At 43.3% G+C, this 21,542-nt stretch overlaps 1 protein-coding gene across 1 annotated transcript in view; it reads right to left on the reverse strand.

Moving 5' to 3' along the window:
* Positions 1–681: 681 nt before the first annotated feature.
* Positions 682–21,542, reverse strand: part of skia (v-ski avian sarcoma viral oncogene homolog a) — an 82,592-nt gene continuing 61,731 nt past the window's right edge. The window contains exons 2-6 of the mRNA XM_029622710.2: positions 14,156–14,391; positions 12,838–13,124; positions 12,370–12,725; positions 5,258–5,488; positions 682–4,543 (exon numbers count right to left, since the gene is read on the reverse strand). Coding sequence (XP_029478570.1) covers positions 4,364–4,543; positions 5,258–5,488; positions 12,370–12,725; positions 12,838–13,124; positions 14,156–14,391 — 1,290 coding nt within the window. The 3' untranslated portion in view covers positions 682–4,363. The remainder of the gene's footprint in view (positions 4,544–5,257; positions 5,489–12,369; positions 12,726–12,837; positions 13,125–14,155; positions 14,392–21,542) is intronic.

Raw genomic sequence — 21,542 nt, forward strand, 5'->3', positions numbered from 1 at the left:
ATTATAAAAGTGACCCGTGCTCAATGACTATGCACATAGTGCAGCAGTACCTAGAGCTTACTACAAGCAGTACCTAGAGCTTACTACAAGCTCTATGCAGACACAATATTTGACTATTCATTTATTCATTAAAGTAGCCTATTTCAAATTGATAAACAAATATAATATCGGCGACTGTTCAAACAATAAACCAAACAACAAAATCCACCCAAAAATGTATTTAAAAAAAATAATAATAATGTGCACGCCGAGGAACTTCAAGCTTTTGATCCCCTCCACTGCGGACCCATCGATGTGGATCGGGGGGGGGGGCTCTCTCTCTGCCACAACCATGTTTCATGAGTGTAACTGAATGGTTTTACCTCTCTGCCTGAAACATCGATTTAAAAGCAAATGTCTTCCAAAGTTTGAATTTGATGTATTCAAATCTTAAATTCATGACCTAAGATACAGTAATAATAGCTCAATGACTAAGCAACATTTACATGTCTTCGTACCTCTGCCACAATATCAAATGGGGTATGCATGCTCATAAGAGCGCTAACAATATATACTGTAAACAGCATAGCTATTGCAACATATTCTAAGTCATTGTCATGTATGAAAACTGTAGGGGGATGAATTCAAGTCAGTCAAACTGACTGAAACAACCAGTTATAAGAAAGAAAAGTGGGTCATATAATCTGGACAAACAACTTTATTTCTGGTAATGCATCTATACACTGTACATTCAGTCACTGTGGTATATAAGCATAGCTATTTTCAAACATAATCTCATAAAGTCCTTTACTTTACAATATAGTCCGTGTCATGAGAGAGGGAGAGGGTGTCGATGGGGGGAGGTGGAAAAGGCGCGCTAAAACAAGGGAAAGGAAGGAATAGATAAATAAGCCAAGCTTTTTTTTCATACTATATGCGTGATTAATAAACGAGAAAGCACACATTTACCTCTTACATAAAAATATTTCTAGAATTGTAAAGATGATATAGTATTAGCAGCAGCGTAGGGCTAAAAAGATACAAGGATGGGAAAAAAATCTACGAGGTGACGGTAGTTCCTGTGTGACTCATTTTTACCATGGGGACACTATTTGATATGGAATATATTGTTAAAAATATATATGAACTGGTGAAAAAAGTCATTCAATATAAAGACTCTACAGTAAAAAAAAAAATCCAAACAATGGGATAAAAACATATTTATGTTGGGTATATTCTCTAACGCACTGCAATAATGATTTTTTAAAAACATGTTCTCGGTTAAAACACAAACTCAAAAAAACAAGACAGCTATTGTGTCAGAAAAGATTTCTTTTTGAATAAGGATAAACATTGTACATATATAATACAATATTGTAAATGAAAAATTATTTACATTTGTAAATTCTTCTTTTTTAATCTTCACACTGGCTAGTTTTGTCTATGAATATGTACTGTTATTGCTGCTTTATTGTCGTCCATTTAGGAAAATGGTTCCTGTTTAGAAAATGATAAATAATTTAACCGTTTTTTTCTTTTACTTGGGAGCGAAGCGCCAATGTCGTCATTTTCTCCCCTTTTTGTAGAAAACCATGAAAAGGAAACTACAAATATCAATTTGTTTGAGTGTAAAAACAACTATAAAATGTGCCAATTTAAGGTCTGTCAAAGTCACAAACTCAGTGTTAGTCTCTCAATAACATTGCCCTTTCTAATGTTGGTTAAGGCTTCAACATAATGCCCTCTTCACTAGTCATAGATGTCCACCTTTGGATAGGCAGACCAGATCATGTAAAACTGGTATGACATCCTTATCTACAACCAAGATTAACCTTATAATACCGCATAGCTATGGTACATACGTTTTCTGTTGATACCTATAATTGTTTTTGACATGCATATCTCTGAAAGAGCATTTCTGAATGAATTACAGATATTATTGTTTTTTTTAGCAGTTAAAAGTAATTAAATTGTTTTTTGTTGATAATGTAGAGTAAATGTAATTACTACCGTAAACTGCAATAGCTTCATCTTGTGACTTGAGCAAGGTAGTCAAGTCAGGCCTGTCGAGAGGGATAGTGCTGAGAGGAGGGAGAATGTTCTAGATACTCCCCTCGAGAGTGCAAAAAGAAAGTATCCCCTCCATTGACAGTGTCTGCACTGTGTGACAGGCTTGACATCTGCACTGTGACGGGAATGACATCCCGTGGTGGAGTTGACTCTGAGCATGTCCCTATGGGCCAGCTACAATTACTTCATCGCCAGTGTTCCTGATCTGGAAACCATCTGCCCACTTTCAGGCACTTGAGGTTGTCCAGCATTGCGTTTGAACTTGTGTTGTGTTTTGGGGTGTACTTGTGAAGTAGTTCTTCTTCTGATCTATGTAATAAACAAAGTTTAGTTTCCTTTAAAATGAGGGTTTTTCTTTAAAAAATACATGTTTGCTGTATATTGCATAACACAATAAAACCCTTACATGTACAGTATCAATGCCCAATAATGACTATATGTATGGTAAACCTTCTCAAATGTCATGCATATGAAAGAAAATATGAGTTTTCGATTGGAAAAACAGACAAGCAATAAAAATATCCCACGTTAAAAACAACAACAAGAACATCAACAACCAAAGGAAAATGGCATAAACACAACGTACATTCGGATTGCATTGTACCCACTGTGTATTTGGAGCATGATTAAATGTATTCTTGAATTAATCATGAATTTCTCCCAGGTAAACATGTGAGCAATGTGTCTTCGGACTCTTAACAATCACTGCTTTTCCATGACTGGTCAAACAGCTCTGTTTAACACCTTGGAACTTCGATGAATCATTGGCGTATTAATAAATACCAAAAATGTAGGAGAGATGGGCACTCGAAGACATTCTGTGTTTTGCAATCTTACGTCCCACTATCTTTCTATTTTGAGGAGTGTCAATTGATTAAACAGCCAAAGGGGTATAATTAGTGCCAAAAAATGATTGAAATGACATTTTTCAACAGCCCAAACTGTATCAGCAAGCAAGCGTGTACACCCCTTTTCTCTCTCATTTTATTTACAATATTTTGTCTTAAACACATGAATACATTGCATTTAAATGAGTTGCATATAATTAACAAAATGCTCACTTGGATTTATATTGTTCTTGTCGTGGATATGTCCTCTCCAATGGAAGATTGAAGACAATAGTGGGAGTATAATGCATTATAACAGTATTTTGTTATGACAAAGTGCGATTTATAAATGTAACGTAAAAAAAAACATATCTATATTTACATAACATAATTTAATTAAAAATAACATTTTGTGGTTCTGGCTAAAGGTGCCACTTCCAGCCCTAAAATCATAATATTCAAATGTTTAATTTTTTAAATCTTAATTTGAGCAAGTCATGTCAACTCTCGGTAATCAAATGAAAAGGAGGAAACACAGGCAAGCTAGTTTTAACCAACAGTCCCGGAGAAACTGACAGAGGTCTGGGCTTCAGATTGCACCCAGATCCAAATGGATCACAAAGTTTATCTTTATAAGTTCTTTACAAGTTCCAAAAAAGAGATAAAATATCTAGTCCAATGCAATCCTCCTCACCTCTCCCATAGTAAACGTTATGTATTTCTGGAATAGTACAAAAAAAAAGATCAAACTTTTTCCTCGGTGGATCGCAATGGCCCGCTCTACACACCGACGAACCATGGTGGTACTGGTGGTAGTTTGTCTTGCTTGTTGTCTGTTAATATATTTTGTAAATCTTTTTTTAAGCTCCGATAGAACAAAGAATCAAAGATTTTTTTAAAATATTTTTTTTATATCACTATGAACTCTTAAATAGCTTATAAAGTCATAAAATTATTTAACTTCTTCACGGGAAATGGAGTAGAAGTCCTGCTGGGGCACGTGGGTAGAGTCCAGTCCTCCTGCTCGGCTCGTCTGCCATTTTGAAAGCCCTCCATTTTGTTTCTAAACAGGCCAGTCTAATATCTTGTATTATTATCATGTTTTTTTCATCATAGAAAAGTCTGTATCCAAAATGCTCACCAGTTTTTGTCTCAGAGAAAATACAGGCACAACCATATTTTGTGCTATATTTTTTTCTTCTTCAGATTCAATTTTCAGTTTTTGGAGGAGAGGTGCATTTCAGTGCTTGTCCTAGTAACACATACAGAGTTTGACTTGCTTTGTTTCTTGCTCCAAGGATGCACCCAAGCACTCATACATTTTTTGTGAGGATGGATACGTGCACATATAGAGGTTCGATATATCTGCTTTTCTCTATTTTGTCTCTGTTAACTCAGTCTCTCTGGTTGGGTTGGGTGGGGTGGGCATAGTTTTGTTTTGGGGTGCTGATGGTGGGGGATAGGAAGGGGGTTGATGGTGGAAGGGGCTAGTTGTTGGCGGGGGTATCCTTGGTTGTCTTGTCCTGCTCCTTGGGCCACAGCTGCTGCTGCAGCTCCTTAACCACTCTCTCCAGGTGCTCCCTGGCCTCCCGTTCCAGCATTAGGTCTGCCCGGAGCTGCTCGCGGTCTGCCTCGGCATGCTGGAGCTTCATTTGCAAGTCCTCGATCTGGAACAACAAAAAAACACCATGAAGTGTTGAGCTTAGGAACCAGACAATACACCTGCTTAGTGTGTCTACTTTCAGCATGTTATGTCTTTTTTTTGTTTACTACCTAATATCATCTCTTTAACTCTTAAAACTTAAATCACACACACACACAGCCAGTGTGACAGCAAGACGTCACAGCCACATCCTTCCCCCCGCCATTGCAAACCTCTAAGCCTCTCCACTTCCCGACCCAGACACACAACAGTGAACTTGCGACACAGACCCAACTTAGCTGTCTCTCCAAATACCACAAACACTATAAACATTAACTCAAGTACAGGCTTTTAAGACAGGGCTAGAAAGTAAATTGCTCTTTTTAGAGAAACCAGGACTCAAGGCCAGTGTACTTCTCTTTTGTTTTGTCTAATCTACATTTCCCATGATGCTTAAAAGGAACTACACGTCTCTTCCTGTTTCCTCTTTAGGCTAGCACTTATCTTGTGTCTGTGCTCTTTGGGTTACACCCATATGTTTTCGACCACGCAGAAGGAAAGTTTTTTTTTCTTACCTAGTTGACTTTGAGCGCTTAACCTTGGTGTCAGACAGAAATGCTGCAATTACTTTCAGGGATAGCCTCAGCTTCAGAGTGTTTATGTAATCGGACTACAGACACTTTGACTATGGCCTCTTCTCTGTCTGGGTTTGAGTAGCCTATGGTGTGTGTGTCCTCACCTGTGCCGAGTACTTGGCGCGCAGGCGGCCCGCCTCGCAACCCTTGTCACACACTCGGAGCTGCCGGGCCTGCTCCAGCTCCCTCTTCAGACGCATGCGTGACTCATTAGCCTCCTTCATCTTCTTCTCGCTCTCAGCACGCAAGCGCTCAATCTCCTTCCTCAGGTTCCGCTTGGCCTCCGTGGCCTCCCTGAGCTTCTCTTTCTTAGCCACCCGCAGGAACTCCAACTCCTATGGGACAAAGTTGACGTAAACATTAGGATGAGCTAACTAGCAGTAGCATTACTGAGTTACCATTAGCGTGTACAGGTTAGCAAAAGCAAATTAGCATTGGCCTACAGAGGAAGAGTTGGCATTAAATGTAGTCAGGGACGCTAAACCAGACAACAAGCTAACTGTTGACATTGCGCCTGAGGAAACCCTGTTGAACTTTGAATCCTCTGAATCTCATAGTGAACTCCTGGTAAACAGATAAAGAGATAGCGTTAAATTATTTTATAAAAGTTCATCCAAACTAACAATGCAAGTTTAATGTAACATTAAGTCTGTTGAAAACGTTCTACTGCACAATGTACTGTGTTATAATACATACAGTTGAAGTCGGAAGTTTACATACACTTAGGTTGGTGTCATTAAAACATGTTTTTTCAACCATTCCACAAATTCCTTGTTAACAAACTATAGTTTTGGCATGTCGGTTAGGATATCTACTTTGTGCATGACACAAGTCCATGTTTCCCACAATTGTTTACAGACAGATTATTTCACTTATAATTCACTGTATCACAATTCCAGAAGTTTACATACACTAAGTTGACTGTGCCTTTAAACTGCTTGGAAAATTCCAGAAAATGATGTCATGGCTTTAGAAGCTTCTGATAGGCTAATTGACGTCGTTTGAATCAATTGGAGGTTTACCTGTGGATGTATTTCAAGGACTACCTTCAAACTCTGGCCTCTTTGCTTGACAAAAAGTTCATCCTTGGGAGCAATTTCCAAATGCCTGAAGGTACCATGTTCATCTCTACAAACAAGAGCACGCAAGTATAAACACCATAGGACCACGCAGCCGTCATTACCGCTCAGGAAGGAGACACGTTCTGTCTCCTAGAGATGAACGTACTTTGGTGCGAAAAGTGCAAATCAATCCCAGAACAACAGCAAAGGACCTTGTGAAGATGCTGGAGGAAACAGGTACAAAAGTATCTATATCCACAGTAAAATGAGTCATATAATCGACGTAACCCGAAAGGCAGCTCAGCAAGGAAGAAGCCACTGCTCCAAAACCGCCATAAAAAAGCCAGACTACGGTTTGCAACTGCACATGGGGACAAAGATTGTATTTCTGGAGAAATATCCTTTGGTCTGATGAAACAAAAATAGAACTGTTTGGCCATAATGACCGCCGTTGTGTTTGGAGGAAAAAGGGGGGTGCTTGCAAGCCGAAGAAAACCGTCCCAACCGTGAAGCACGGGGGTGGCAGTATTATGTTGTGGGGGTGCTTTGCTGTAGGAGGGACGGGTGCACTTAACAAAATAGATGGCGTCATGAGGAAAGAAAATGATGTGCATATATTGAAGCAATATCTCAAGACATCAGTCAGGAAGTTAAAGCTTGGTCGCAAATGGGTCTTCCAAATGGACAATGACCCCAAGCATGCTTCCAAAGTTGTGGCAAAATGGCTTAAGGACAACAAAGTCAAGGTATTGGAGAGGCCATCACAAAGCCCTGACCTCAATCCTATAGAAAATAAATTCTTTATTTGTCACGTGTGCCGAATAATACAGTGAAATGCTTACTTACAGGCTCAAACTAATAGTGCAAAAAAGGTATTAGGTGAACAATAGGTAGGTAAAGAAATAAAACAACAGAAAAAAATACAGGCTATATACCTTAGCGAGGCTATGTCACGCCCTGGTCGAAGTAATGTATGTTTGTCTTCATTTATTTGGTCAGGCCAGGGTGTGACATGGGTTATTGTGGTGCGTTTTTGTCATGGGGTTTTGTGGGGTGTCATGCATAGTCTATGGCTGCCTGAGGCGGTTCTCAATCAGAGTCAGGTGATTATCGTTGTCTCTGATTGGGAACCATATTTATGCAGCCATATTCTTTGAGTATTTCGTGGGTGATTGTTCCTGTCTCTGTGTTAGTGTTCACCAGATAGGCTGTATAGGTTTTCACATTCCGTTTGTTGTTTTTGTATTGTTCGTGTTTTTTTTCTTCATTAAAGATGTATCGAACTAACCACGCTGCATTTTGGTCCGACTCTCCTTCGACGGAAGAAAACCGTAACAGGCTACATACAGACACCGGTTAGTCAGGCTGATTTAGGTAGTATGTACATGTAGATATGGGTAAAAACCTCTTTGGGCTGCAATCCCGTTACCGGGATCGATATGACAACAGCCAGTGAAAGTGCAGAGCGCCATATTAAAAAAAATCTTTACGAAAAAAGCAAATTATGCAATAATCTGAGTACAGCTTTCAGACAACAAAGCAGCCAAAAAGATATCCGCCGTATTGGGGAGTCATCAGAAATAGTATTATAAATATTCCCTTACCTTTGATGATCTTCATCAGAATGCACTCTGAGGAATCCCAGTTCCACATTAAATGTTTGATTTAGTTCGATAATGTCAATAATTTATGTCCAAAGAGCTACTTTTGTTAGCACGTTTGGTAAACAAATCCAAAGTCATGAAGCGCGTTCCCTAGTTTTAGACGAAATGTCAAAAGCTTCCGTTCCAGTCCGTATAAACATGTCAAACGATATATGGAATCAATCTTTAGAATGTTTTTAACATAAATCTTCAATAATGTTCCAACCGGAGAATTCCATTGTCTTCAGAAATGCGATGGAACAGAGCTCCCTCTCATGTGAACGCGCATGGTCAGAGCATGCTCAGCTCATGGCAGACCTGACTCATTCCTCTCTCATTCGGTCCCACTTCACAGTAGAATCATCAAACACGTTTCTAAAGACGGTTGACATCTAGTGGAAGCCTTAGGAAGTGCAACATAACCAATATCCCACAGTGCATTCAATAGGGGCTGGGTTGAAAATCAACCAACCTCAGATTTCCCACTTCCTGTTTGGATTTCTTCTCAGGTTTTTGCCTGCCATATGAGTTATGTTATACTCACAGACATCATTCAAACAGTTTTAGAAACGTCAGAGTGTTTTCTATCCAATACTAATAATAATATAAATATATTAGCAACTGGGACTGAGGAGCAGGCCGTTTACTCTGGGCACCTTTCATCCAAGCTACTCAATACTGCCCTTGCAGCCATAAGAAGTTAAAGTGACTATGCATATATGATGAACAGAGAGTACCAGTAGCGTAAAGAGGGGTTGGCGGGTGGAGGGTGGCGGGACACAAAGCAGATAGCCTGGTCAGCCAATGTGAGGGAGCAATGGTTGGTCCAATTGAGGTAGTATATACATGAATGTATAGTTATAGTGATTATGCATATATGATAAATAGAGAGTAGCAGTAGCGTAACAGAGGGGTTGGGGTGGGGGACGACGACAATGCAAATAGTCCGGGTAGCCATTTGATTAAATGTTCTGGAGTCTTATGGCTTGGGGCAAAAACTGTTGAGAAGCCTTTTTGTCCTAGACTTGGCACTCTGGTACCTCTTGCCATGCCGAGCAATTGCAGTACCAGGCAGTGATGCAACCATACTCTCGATGTTGCAGCTGTGGAACCTTTTGAGGATCTCAGGACCCATGCCAAATCTTTTTAGTTTCCTGAGGGGGAATAGGTGTTGTCGTGCCCTCTTCATGACTGTCTTGGTGTGTTTGGACCATTCTAGTTTGTTGGTGATGTGGACACCAAGGAACTTGAAGCTCTCAACCTGCTCCACTACAGCCCCGTCGATGAGAATGGGGACGTGCTCGGTCCTCTTTTTCCTGTAGTCCATAATCATCTCCTTTGTCTTGGTTACTTGAGGGATAGGTTGTTATTCTGGCACCACCCGGCCAGGTCTCTGACCTCCTCCCTATGGGCTGTCTCGTCATTGTCGGTGATCAGGCCTACCACTGTTGTGTCGTTTGCAAACTTAATGATGGTGTTGGAGTCGTGCCTGGCCATGCAGTCATGGGTGAACAGGGAGTACAGGAGGGGACTGGGGAGCTCCAATGTTGAGGATCAGCGTGGCAGATGTGTTACTACCTACCCTCACCACCTGGGGGCGACCCATCAGGAAGTCCAGGATCCAGTTGCAGAGCGAGGTGTTTAGTCCCAGGATCCTTAGCTTAGTGATGAGCTTTGAGGGTACTATGGTGTTGAACACTGAGCTGTAGTCAATGAATAGCATTCTCACATAAGTGTTCCTTTTGTCCAGGTGGGAAAGGGCAGTATCTGTTTGGGCGGTATGCAAATTGGAGTGGGTCTAGGGTTTCGGGGATAATGGTGTTGATATGAGCCATTACCAACCTTTCAAAGCACTTCATGGCTACGGACGTGAGTGCTACAGGTCTGTAGTCATTTAGGCAGGTTACCTTAGTGTTCTAGGGCACAGTGACTATGGTGGTCTGCTTGAAACATGTTGGTATTACAGACTCAATCAGGGACATGTTGAAAATGTCAGTGAAGACACCTGCCAGTTGGTCAGCACATGCCCGGAGCACACGTCCTGGTAATCCGTCTGGCCCCGCAGGCTTGTGTATGTTGACCTGTTTAAAGGTCTTACTCACATTGGCTACGGAGAGCGTGATCACACAGTCATCCTGAACAGCTGATGCTCTCATGCATGCCTCAGTGTTGCTTGCCTCGAAGCGAGCATAGCTCGTAGCTCGTCTGGTAGGCTCGTGTCACTGGGCAGCTCGCGGCTGGGCTTCCCTTTGTAGTCTGTAATAGTTTGCAAGCCCTGCCACATAAGACGAGCATCGGAGCCGGTGTAGTGTGATTCAATCTTAGCCCTGAATTTTTTCCCCCCAGGTTGCACATTTAACATGTTGATGGAAATTTGGTAGAACTGATTTAAGTTTCCCTGCATTAAAGTCTCTGGCCACTAGGAACGCCGCCTCTGGGTGAGTGGTTTCCTGTTTGCTTATTTCCTTATACAGCTGACTTAGTGCCAGCATCTGTCTGTGGTGGTAAATAAACATCCACGAAAAGTATAGCTGAAAACTGTGGCCTGCAATTTATCACAATATACTCTACTTCAGGCGAGCAAAATCTAGAGACTTCCTTAGATTTTGTGCGCCAGCTGTTGTTTACAAATGTGCACAGACCCCCCCCCCCCCCCCCCCCGTCTTACCGGAGTGTGCTGTTCGTTTGTGTGAAGAACTGAAAAACCGTGTGCGAGCAAGGAGGCCTACAAACCTGACTCAGTTACACCAGCTCTGTCAGGAGGAATGGGCCCAAATTCACCCAACTTATTGTGGGAAGCTTGTGGAAGGCTACGGTTGACCCAAGTTAAACAATTTAAAGGCAATGCTACCAAATACTAATTGAGTGAATGTAAAGTTCTGATGTAGGAAATAAAATCTAAAATAAATCATTCTCTCTACTATTATTCTGACATTTCACATTCTTAAAATAAAGTGGTGATCCTAACTGACCTAAGACAGGGAATTTTACGAGGTTTACGAGGATTAAACGTCCTGACGTCATTGTGAAAAACTGAGTTTAAATGTATTTGGCTACGGTGGATGTAAACTTCCGACTTCAACTGTAGTTGAACAAGTCAAGTGGTTTCAGTCAAGGGATGCAAAGTTAAGAACGTGTAGGCTAGCTACTGATACATTCATAGGCAGGTCACCAAATAGAGCTTTCCTCCTCCATATACTGTACATGTACCTAGAATTCCTATTTCAATACGCCACAGCCCACAGTGTTTACTATAGGGATGGGTGAGGTCCTCTGAGTGAAGGGTTAAGGAGATGAGGGGGCGAACAGATGTGAGGTTTCCTTCCTCTTTGAAACTGAGAGACTAAGAGATGTATCTCTCTCTGTGTGTATATGTGTGTGTGTATATAGAAACACCCTTCTCATGGGAACCTAACTGCCAGGACAAGCATGTCTGTCGTCAAGCTTTGTTAGCTATTTCGTAAAAGTATGATTAAAAGGACAGAAAAAAAATCCCCCGTTCTACTTGCTCAACTTACAAAATGTCCTATTTGGTCACTTAAGTGGAACTTTTGAATAATGTTCCATGTCGGAGGATGCACGTTGTGTACCTTCACACACACACACACACAGTTGTCGTTTGTTTAAAAAATAGTTTCTTTCCAATACCAAAATAAAAATGGAAGTCTGCTCCGACCTCTTTTGCAGCAACATCCGTTTAAAATGTTTTTGCCAAGTCATGGTGTAAGCCGCCAGTCATCTGAGCTCTTAACATTTTGCCCTCCGTCTGGCACTTAGAGTTTGAGGAAACTAAGACAAACTGGCACAAGAATAGGGCTAAAACCTAGACATTAGCCCTGGGAGTTGTCAGATCTTAGTCAAGGTTCCCCATCACGCAGGGATAGTTCATCAACCTGTCTCTGCAATTCTATATATTCTATATTTTATAAATATTTATGGATATTTGATTAAATATACACTGAGTGTACAAAACATCAGGAACACCTGCTCTTTCCATGACATAGACTGGCCAGGTGAATCCAGGTGAAAGCTATGATCTCACTTGTCAAATCCACTTCAAACAGTGTAGATGAAGGGGAGGAGACAGGTTAAAGGAGGAATTTCAGACATGGATTGTGTATGTGTGACATTCAGAGGGTGAATGGGCAAGGCAAAAGATTTAAGTGCCTTTGAACGGGGTATGGTAGTAGGTGACAGGTGCACAGGTTTGAGTGTGTCAAGAACTGCAATGCTGCTGGGTTTTCCACGCTCAACAGCTTCCCGTGTGTATCAACAATGGTCCACCAACCAAAGGACATCCAGCCAACAACTGTGGGAAGCATTGGAGTCAACACGGGCCAGCATCTCTGTGGAATGCTTTCCACACCTTGTAGTCCATGCCCCGACGAATTGAGGCTGCTCTGGGGGTCAAAAGGGGTGTGCAATTCAATATTAGGAAGGCTTTCCTAATGTTTAGTATACTCAGGGTACATGAATTGGGATATAGGATAGTTGATTGATGGGTCTCTGTACCTGTTGGAGGCTGCGTTTGGCCTGCAGAGCTGAGCCAAGCTTTTCCTCCTGCTTCACCCTCATCTTGACGATCTCATGCAGGAACTTCTCCTTAGACTCCTTGGAGTCCAGCCCGCTGTCCAGCGCCTGCCTCAGGGTCTCCAGCTCCGACTCAAGACCCCCGGCCCCGGGTACATCGGGGGCCAACACCACTGCCACTGCTGCTGCTGCTACCCCAGTGAAAGGGCCACCCTCTGGGGTCAATACAGCCGACGTCAATGTACACACTGGGCCCTGTGCGCCAGGCGAGCTCAGGTCCTTAGCCGAGCTGGAGGAGGTGAAGGATGGGGAGGAGAGGGAGGAAAGGGACGAAGTGACTGGGGAAGGAGAGGATAGAGAGAGAGTAATGTTACGTTTTGAGTCAGAGAAAGAGGTTTTCGGCTGTTGACAAACTTAATCTTAAACATGACATGTTTCTGGGATACTCACATTCCTCTCGGCTCTCCACCTCAATCTCAACCTCTGAGTCCTCCTGTGGGGGCTTGCTGGCTGCTGCTGATGGGGGGCAGAGGGGCTCAGGGCCTGGGTGCGGGATCTCCCCGGTGGCCATCCTCTTCCGGGGCCTGGAGATGGCCCCTTCTCCTGGGGCCTCCCTGGCGCTGGGGTGGAAGGTGCTGGGCACGGACGGGGACAGCGGCCCCGCCTTTGCCGGGGGGAGGGGTGTGAGGGCAACGTTTGGTGCCACGGCACTCTCCATCGTCTTGAAGTTGTAGAAGCTAAGAGGGAGAGAAAGAAAGAGAGAGGAAGATGTCAGAGGTGATTGGTTTTTAGGTGTTTTTGGTTGGACTACAGGGAAAGAATTTAGAATGTTGCGGATGCTTTGACAATGAGCTAACAATGAGCATACGTGATACTTTATGTCACAATCCAAAATGGGTTCAACAGCCACACGTAATAGTCTGTTAGATATTCACTCCTACTAAGTGAAAAATTGTGAATGTAATGTGTGTATTATGTGCTTATGTGTGTGTGTGGTGATTCACTCCGAGTGGGTGCACACGGTTGAGTGTGTGTGAGTGGTGCCGTGTGGGAGGCGGCGGTACAGTCAGCACTACCCCCTGACCTCAGCCCACCCAGACAAGCCGGTGGGCCCTCCTGATCGTGGGGCATTCTGGGAGGGAGCACCTCCGTGACATAGGAATGAGCACAAAATTCCCATCCAAAATGGCTGCCGTGGTTGTGCTCTCAAAGCAACCAAACTGTTGCTGCTTTTAAACAGTGGGGGTTTTTCATTGTTTTAGAGCAGGGGTGTTGAACACATTTTGTCCCGGGGGGAGCATTCGGTCTTCACCCAAGTCCGGAGGGACGCTCTGAAAATTGGTTATATTTCCTTGCCGTTGAAACTTGGAAAAAAATAGTCCCTCTATCCATGTGTTTTATTTTTATTTTTTGCTCCCCGACTGTCAATAAATAAACTGTATGAATGTAGGTTCATTGACTGTGCACAGTGATTATTAGCGAGCTGGACAGTCAAGAAACTATGTGAATATTGGTCCATAATCATTTCTACACAGTTTCGATTTGGTTGTAGTGATTTTAAAGTATATTGAGTCATTTTAAAGTATTTTAACTCTAACCACCCACGGGCTGGATTGAACACCCTCGCGATGTTTGATACCCCTCCCTGTTTTAGAGGCTTGGATGATTGACGTGTGTTTAAAGCATGGACTTGGTGTACTATGTCGACGTGTGTGTTTCTTCAGGGTAGTGTGCTGTTGTTTGTTGTTGTGCGTAATGTTGAGCTCACCTGTCTCTCAGTGCAGCCAGAGGGCGGTTGGGCGTCTCTTTGTCCCCAGCCGAGAGGTTAGGGGACCAGGGCCTGAAAGCCGAGGGTCTCTGTCTGGGCTGGATGCAGTTGAGCCCCGTATTGTCTGAAGCCGAGAGGGATCTTAACCAATCGGGTTGCTTCTCTTTCTCAGCGGACAGGGGCAGCGATGGGAAGTCTTCATGTTTAGACTTCTTGGCTGGGATGGGATCTGATGCCTGGGGAGAGAAAAGAAGGGAGAGAAGAGAAAATGGCATGTAAGACAAATTGTAGGGCAATTTTAGAAGTACAAGGTCAAATCTATGTTCTATTCAGAGACCGGACGTTTCCTTTGTCCAGCGGATGGCAATATGATCCACACTGACTGCTTGGCATCCTCAATGGCCTACGAGTCTCTAATGCCAGTGAACTGAAAATGCATCCAGAGGTGTAAGATGGCTCTCGCCTGTGTGTGTGTGTGTGTGTGTGTGTGTGTGTGTGTGTGTGTGTGTGTGTGTGTGTGTGTGCGTGCGTGCGTGCGTGAGCCCAAATCGACAATTAACTCCTCGAAACAGGTGTCACAGAAAAGGCGTCTGACAACTCGGATTATAAGTGTGTGCAAATTTAGGAGTGGTGTTGACTGGGTGTGTGCGTGTATTTGCTATAGTTGGGAGTGCTTGAGGGTTATTATAGTGTTAGACAACACAAGACGGAAGCCTCAACTCTCACACTGGAGCTTGCAAGTCCTTCTTAACCAGCTGGTATATTGACATACTGTATGACCCACTTATAAGTTATACAGAGACTGTTTGACTGAGGTTGAGCTTGTTTTGGTCAAACAACTATCAACAGTGACAGCTTTTGAGCAGTGTTGCAATAATGTTGACACTAAGATAGGCTACATTGCTTCAAACACTTACAGTACACACACACACGCTCACACTCACACACAGTCTGCACACGCCAGCACTCCAGACAATTGTACTACAGTGTATTTCAGCAGAGGTGAGACGTCTCTCTCTATCCCTTTCTCTCTCTCTCTTTCTCTTTCTGTCTCTGAGCTGAGGGAGTCTTTAAAAAGCAGACAAGGGCAGGTCTGTGTTCCGGACTGCCATGACCTCAGCCTCTCCAAGCTGTGGCTGTCACTAGTCTCCCCCGCCCACCCCCCTTCCCCCGCAGCCCTCCTCACTGCAAGTCTCTGTCTCTCCTCTTCTTCCTTTTCTCATTCTCTCGAGCCAACCAATAAACGTAATGCTGTGTATCCTTTACTACTATCTTGCTTGAAAAAGAGATACACATGTGTTTTGCAAATGCTAATAGTTGTACCGAGAGTGAATGACAACAGAGCATCTGGAAATGATATAGAAATGTATAATAGCTATATAATTCCACTACCTCATCATTAGCATCATAACACAAACCAAAACTTATGTCACAATTGCTGATTGTAATATATTGTTGTACACAAGAACAACATTAGAGAGCCCAAATCTAGCATTCGTTATATCACACATGTGATGTTTGGCCACAGACAGACAATAGCCTATCGTTACAAAATCGACTCAAATGATTGAGAACGTGGAAATAGGAACTAGGACATAGGATGAAAAGACTCTGGAATATTGGGACGTGGCCAATGTCTCTGAGAGGAGCAGATGTCTTGCTTCCGTCTACCTGACCACCTAACCAGGGCTCTGCGTGTGCGCGCGCGTGTGTGTGTACGTACTCTGGACGCGTGCCAAGGTCTTCCAGACCAAACAGGAAATGCTGGGGGCAGTGCTTTGTGGAAGGAAGTGAAATCTGAAGGACGGGCCGAGGTGAATCGTAACATTGCTGTCTCCCAACGTATTGTCTCACACACACCCCAACACTAACTGTGACACATCTACTTTTATTAGAAAGCCAACAGCCCTATGCTGATAAGCCACTGCGTTGCAACAGGATTGCAAATAACACCGATTATTAGAATAACTTCAGAGAGAGAAAATCTCCTGGCTTGGGCTGCAAATGTGGGGCAAGAGTACATGCTTGTATAGCAAGAGTGAGGTGGAAGAAAGGGAGGGGCAAGGCTTGTTTTTATGATCCTGTCTGGATTACACAGCATAGACAGGATGTCACGCTCGAATATAAGGCCTTTGATTAGCCAAGTTGTGTGAGAGACATGCCCAGACGAGTTTCGGCTCACTGAAAATACCCGCTTTTGAAATCTCACACCTCGGTGGAGTCATAGTATCTGCACCCCCACCGCCTAGGAATAGCCCGGGGTTGAGAGCGTGACAAAGCCTTTTCCCGTGAGGGCTGGCTGGGTGGATGGAGGTAAGGAGGGAGAAAATAGAGAGAGAGAGAAGATAGAGAGAGTAGCGGGTAATGCTCAGCTGCCAGGAAGCTCTCCGGATGAGTGTGTGGCATGCATGTCTGCCAGCGTGTGTGTCTGCTCATGTGGGTGGGGCACGTCATACTCTGTCAGTCACGCTCAGTTTAAGTCTATGTGCCCTGTATGAAACTCTTCAAGTTCTTCTGTCTGCTAGCTATCACAGTGTGGTACACCAATGTAGCATCCAGCTCAGCACAGTCAAACACTCATGCTATGGCTAGCTAGCGCTGAGGCTAACACTAGAGCAGACGAGGAAGCAAAGGTCACCTCTGGCCACACAGGCAGGGGGCTCTTACTCAGACAACTCCATGTCTGAGCCCTCAATGTTACACATCCAATGAGGGTTTTGGATGTTACAGAGCCAATCAAATTCCTAGTAAGTTAGAGAATTGCTTGATTCTGGGGGGGGAAATGTGACTTGGCAATTTTGGTGGGAGGATAATTGTCGGATCTAAAAAGGCTTGAAAAAAATCCTTCTCGCCGAAAAAGCCCAGGCTTTGTGGTAGTGGATAGACGGTCTGTTTTCTCAAGAGGTAGAACTGACACTCCTATGACACAATCTGTCATTTTCATTGCTCTCTCCCTCGGTCTCTGTCTCTCACTGTCCCTGCCTCCCTCTGTCTGTTTGTCTGTCTCAATTCAACACTGCATTTCTTGTGACACAGATTACAGGATGTCCTCTCCAAACAAGCAGAATTCCATTCAACAAAAGCAAGCAAATCCAAGCTAGAATGAAGAAAAAAAGTCCCGACAACACAGGGAGGTAAACAAACAAACTATCGGGGGTAAACAGTCAACCGTATCTCAACCCAATTTAAAATTTCCATCTCACGATCAAAATGAAACCAAATTCCTGCAACTCTCGGACAATGCGGTTCAATGTCATACTCTGGTCTTATTCTGGTCCGGTTTCAACTATACTACATCTTGGTTGTCTAGGCAAACCCTGACCGTGACATTGACCGCGTGAATGAGGTAACTTCCTGTTTGGCCTGCCGACCTCACTTCCACATTGAGTTTGCGGCCTGAGTGTGAAACCTTGTCAACAGTGTCAGTGACGTGGTTGTGTCAGAGAGAAGAATGGCCCGTGGCGCTAGATTATGTATATGTGGCACCAAACATGTTGTGTTAGCTAGTGCAAAGCTAACATCCTCTCAGACTAAGGGGAAATTAAAGTCTCTAACTATCGAGTCCCACCCTGCCTGTGACCTGTCTTTGACCTCCTTGCTGGAGGGGCCACACTGTGACTGCAGGAAGGGAGGGCCTTCCTGGAAATTAGCCTAGCACCTTGTCTAGCGTTCGCTGCTAGCTCGCAGAAGGACATGAAGCGAGAGATGTCTCACTGCGCCTTAACCGCAGAAACCTAATGTCTACATCTGCTGGCAAACAAACAGGCGTCAGACAATGCGTTTCCGTGAAAATGTGATTAAAACACACACACACCTGTGTCTCTGTACTCGGTGAGGTAAATAACTATAAACAGGTTTTTGAGTTACAGCAACACAAGCTCAACACTGCAGACTAGGCTCAATTTCATCTTAAGTGTCTACTCTATACTATAATTATTTAAATATCTAAATACGCTGCAACTGGATATGTGCATTTTGGAGATTCTACTTTTCTTCGCTTTGCTGACTAAACTTGAAAGTACCTCATTTAGTATTCACTTTGATATACCGAAGAACACTTTCTCTGTGCTCAGCAGTTAAGTGAGTATGTTTAGTCCTTCTAGTTGGGCTGCTGTATAGAGAGGGTGTATTCAGTTGTTGATTGAATATCCCTGTTCTATTGCAGTCATGTTCAAAATATACAGCCAGGGATTTACTGACACGTTTCTGTGCGCGCACGCGTGTGTGTGTACTAGTAGCAGCAAGGGGTGAGACGAGAGGCATATGTTCAGGTAGCTGACTTCTGTAGTGAGAGAGAGGGGTCAGCATCTGTACTACCTTTACATACACACAAACACCCTCATCTAGCAACCCCATCTCTTTTCATGTCTCCCTAATACGAGAACAAAAACAGCCCAATTCCACAACTTCACCTTAACCTGCAACTTCAACCTCCAACGGTCCTAGCCATCCCTTATCAAATCAAATCTGATTGGTCACATACACATATTTAGCCGATATTATTGCCGGTGTAGAGAAATGCTTGTGTTCCTAGCTCTAACAGTGCAGTAATTTCTGACAATACACAACAATACACACACATTTTAAAGTAAAATAATGGAATATATACATATCATGTAAGTCCAACGTTAAGACTTTGCTCCTGACAGCATTCTCTCAGTCTCCACGTCCTTATAGAAGGACAATGTTGATAACTTTCAGAAAATACAGACTACAGAACATAGTTGTCTTTTTTTTATATGGCTGATGCACTTTGGGCTTTCCCAGAACAGAATGCGGTCTGGTGTTGTTCCTCCTCAACTGAGGTTTCCACTTCCAGGAAGAGTCCATGGGGACAGACATAACAGACCCTTCTACGTGGTTGTGCTCGGCTACATTAAGGCTAGGCTAGAGGCCCAGGCTAGGGCCACCACAAAAAGGGGAGAACAGGCTAGCCAGCCGCAGCTAAATTAGGCTCAGGTCCCAAGGGGACAGGAGTCTCACACACCCTAGCCACATCAGAGAGAGAGAAGGGGAGGAGGAGAGAGAAGGTGTCTGGGCAGATGGAAAGAGAGGGAGGGAGCGAAAGGGGAGAAGGGAAAGACTGAAAAGAAAAAGAGGCAAGATAACCATTGCGTGGCGAGGGATCATATTTAAGCAGACTACAGAAACTCTCCCTTAAATACAAATGTATGAGAGAGAAGCAAGAGAGAGAGGGAGAATGCGAGATAGAGGGAGAGAGAGCAGTTAATGACTTTCCTTGTTCCACAGGCATCCCATCCTGCCTGAAAGTAACTTTCCAGTGAAAATCTCACTTTTAAAAGTTAACATGCTGTTAACTCATAACTAAATAATGCATATTTTTGTTGTGCTCCGATTACACGCAAGCGCCTAGTTCAGCAGTTTAAACATGATGACTACAGCCTTATGTGAAAAACCTTACTAGCTAGCTAACGAGCTTTCCTCTTTTGTTAGTTAGCGACCTAGCCAACGTTAGCTCTCAATTGACTGGTATAACGTTACGTTAGCTAGCTAACTACCTAGCTAATTAAAACAAAACCACATTCATTGGCTAGCTACCTTTATTTGCCTCTTCGTTAGCTAGCTAGCTTTCAGTTGACTGGTGTTAGCTAGATACAGCGGCTGGCTAACTGCTGGGCTTTGTACAAGCAAGCTAACGTTAGCTAACTAAAATATCTGTTTGCATTTATTAACCTCAGCTTGAATACCCCCATATAGCTAGCTATATAGAGTAGCCTACGTTTGTTAGCATATACTTCAAATGACTGGCAGCAACACTCTTGAGTTTTGGCTAAAAAATATGTTAGCATTGTCAGAATTTCTACCAAAAAAGTGTCACAATGTTTCTTAACGGATTATTAAATGATGAATTTAATAAAAACTGTTGCACCCTCCAAAGTTAATCAATTCGTTTTTAAGTCCAATGATAACTTTATGGATGCTATAGTCTCGTTTTAATTCAATGTCTAGAATTTGAGCTAGGTACTATAAGAAATACTCTTCAAACTCAACTGCTAACCACCCTATTATAAAACCTGGTACGTGGATTTTTGGTAATGGACAGACGGATCATGACGAGAGGCGGGGAGTGCGTTGTGTACCTCCAATCAAGTTGATTTGCGAATTTTCATCGAGATTGGTGTCATATTGGCTTATTTATAATGATAGGGAGAATTTAATTTAGCACTGAGCTTCAACCTGTAACCAGAACAGGGTTGACTCATCCTATACTCATATGTGGCCAAAGCATACATTAAGAAAGAAAAAAAAAGAAACACTTTATCTGAAAAACTTTTATCTGAAACAGGCTGTTTAAAAAATGCTTGCCATTTCCTCCTAGAGGATTGACGTCATCCACCTGAGGAGGACGAGCTGTCCACTCAGCAGTCTACTCACATTAATATTTTTAATAACCAGTAGACGCCCTCACCATTCTGTTGTTGGGGTACGCCCACACCATTCCAACACAGAAAAGCTGCTTTTTAACGCATATTGTAATTAATAGTACGTTATATTTCATAGAAATCTGGAAACACTGGAAAGTTACTTGAAGGCCTAGCAGAGAGCGGTGAACACACACCCACTCTGACACACACACAAAGACCTGGCGCAGCGCCAGTGCTTCAGAATAGTCTAAACCAGGTCGGAGAGTGAGCGAAAGAGGGAGAAAGGGAGAGTGAGAGAGGGAAATTGGGGGGGGGCTCCATTTCCTATGGCCAAATTTGCTTTGGCAACTGTTTCCGTGGGAATAGTGCGAGACTGGTTCCCCTAAGCCAGAGAGGGATCGGCTCCACTGGAGGAAGGGTTGAAGCATGGGGGGTGGCCATGGTAAGCAAATACAGCTGGACTTTCCCATCCTCCATCCATATCTATACCCCCCCCCCCCCCCGTGCCAAAGCAAAACATGAGCCGGTCTGTCTGCTAGATGAAGCTAGCTGATTGTGGAGGGATCAAATGCTAGCCAAATGCTAACACGACACGTTGGATGGCTGTGCATAGCTATACACAAGGACATGTCCACATTGTGACATGACATGTTATAACCCTGCACCAGCTGGCCATAAAATGGCTTATGAACATGCCATGCTATGAAGCATGGAATGATGTCTGACTTATGTGAAGGTTTCAAAGCCAGCTTTGTCACCTTATGTGTCTCAACACCAGTGGGTAGTGGGCAATTAAGAAGAATATTGGAAGACTCAAATATCACAACTAAATATTTGTTGCTTTTGACTTCTTTGGTCCCTGGCCAAGTAAGATGGGCCAAAGAGCAAAGTGTCCATTTTCACATAGGCACATAATGCTAGAAAATAATGCAATGTCTGCCTTACTATCCAAACAAGTAATGTTTTATAGCCATCTAAAAGCTAGATAATTCAATTGACTA

The sequence above is a fragment of the Oncorhynchus nerka genome, linkage group LG20 (assembly GCF_034236695.1).
Source record: "Oncorhynchus nerka isolate Pitt River linkage group LG20, Oner_Uvic_2.0, whole genome shotgun sequence".
Classification (NCBI taxonomy): Eukaryota; Metazoa; Chordata; class Actinopteri; order Salmoniformes; family Salmonidae; genus Oncorhynchus; species Oncorhynchus nerka.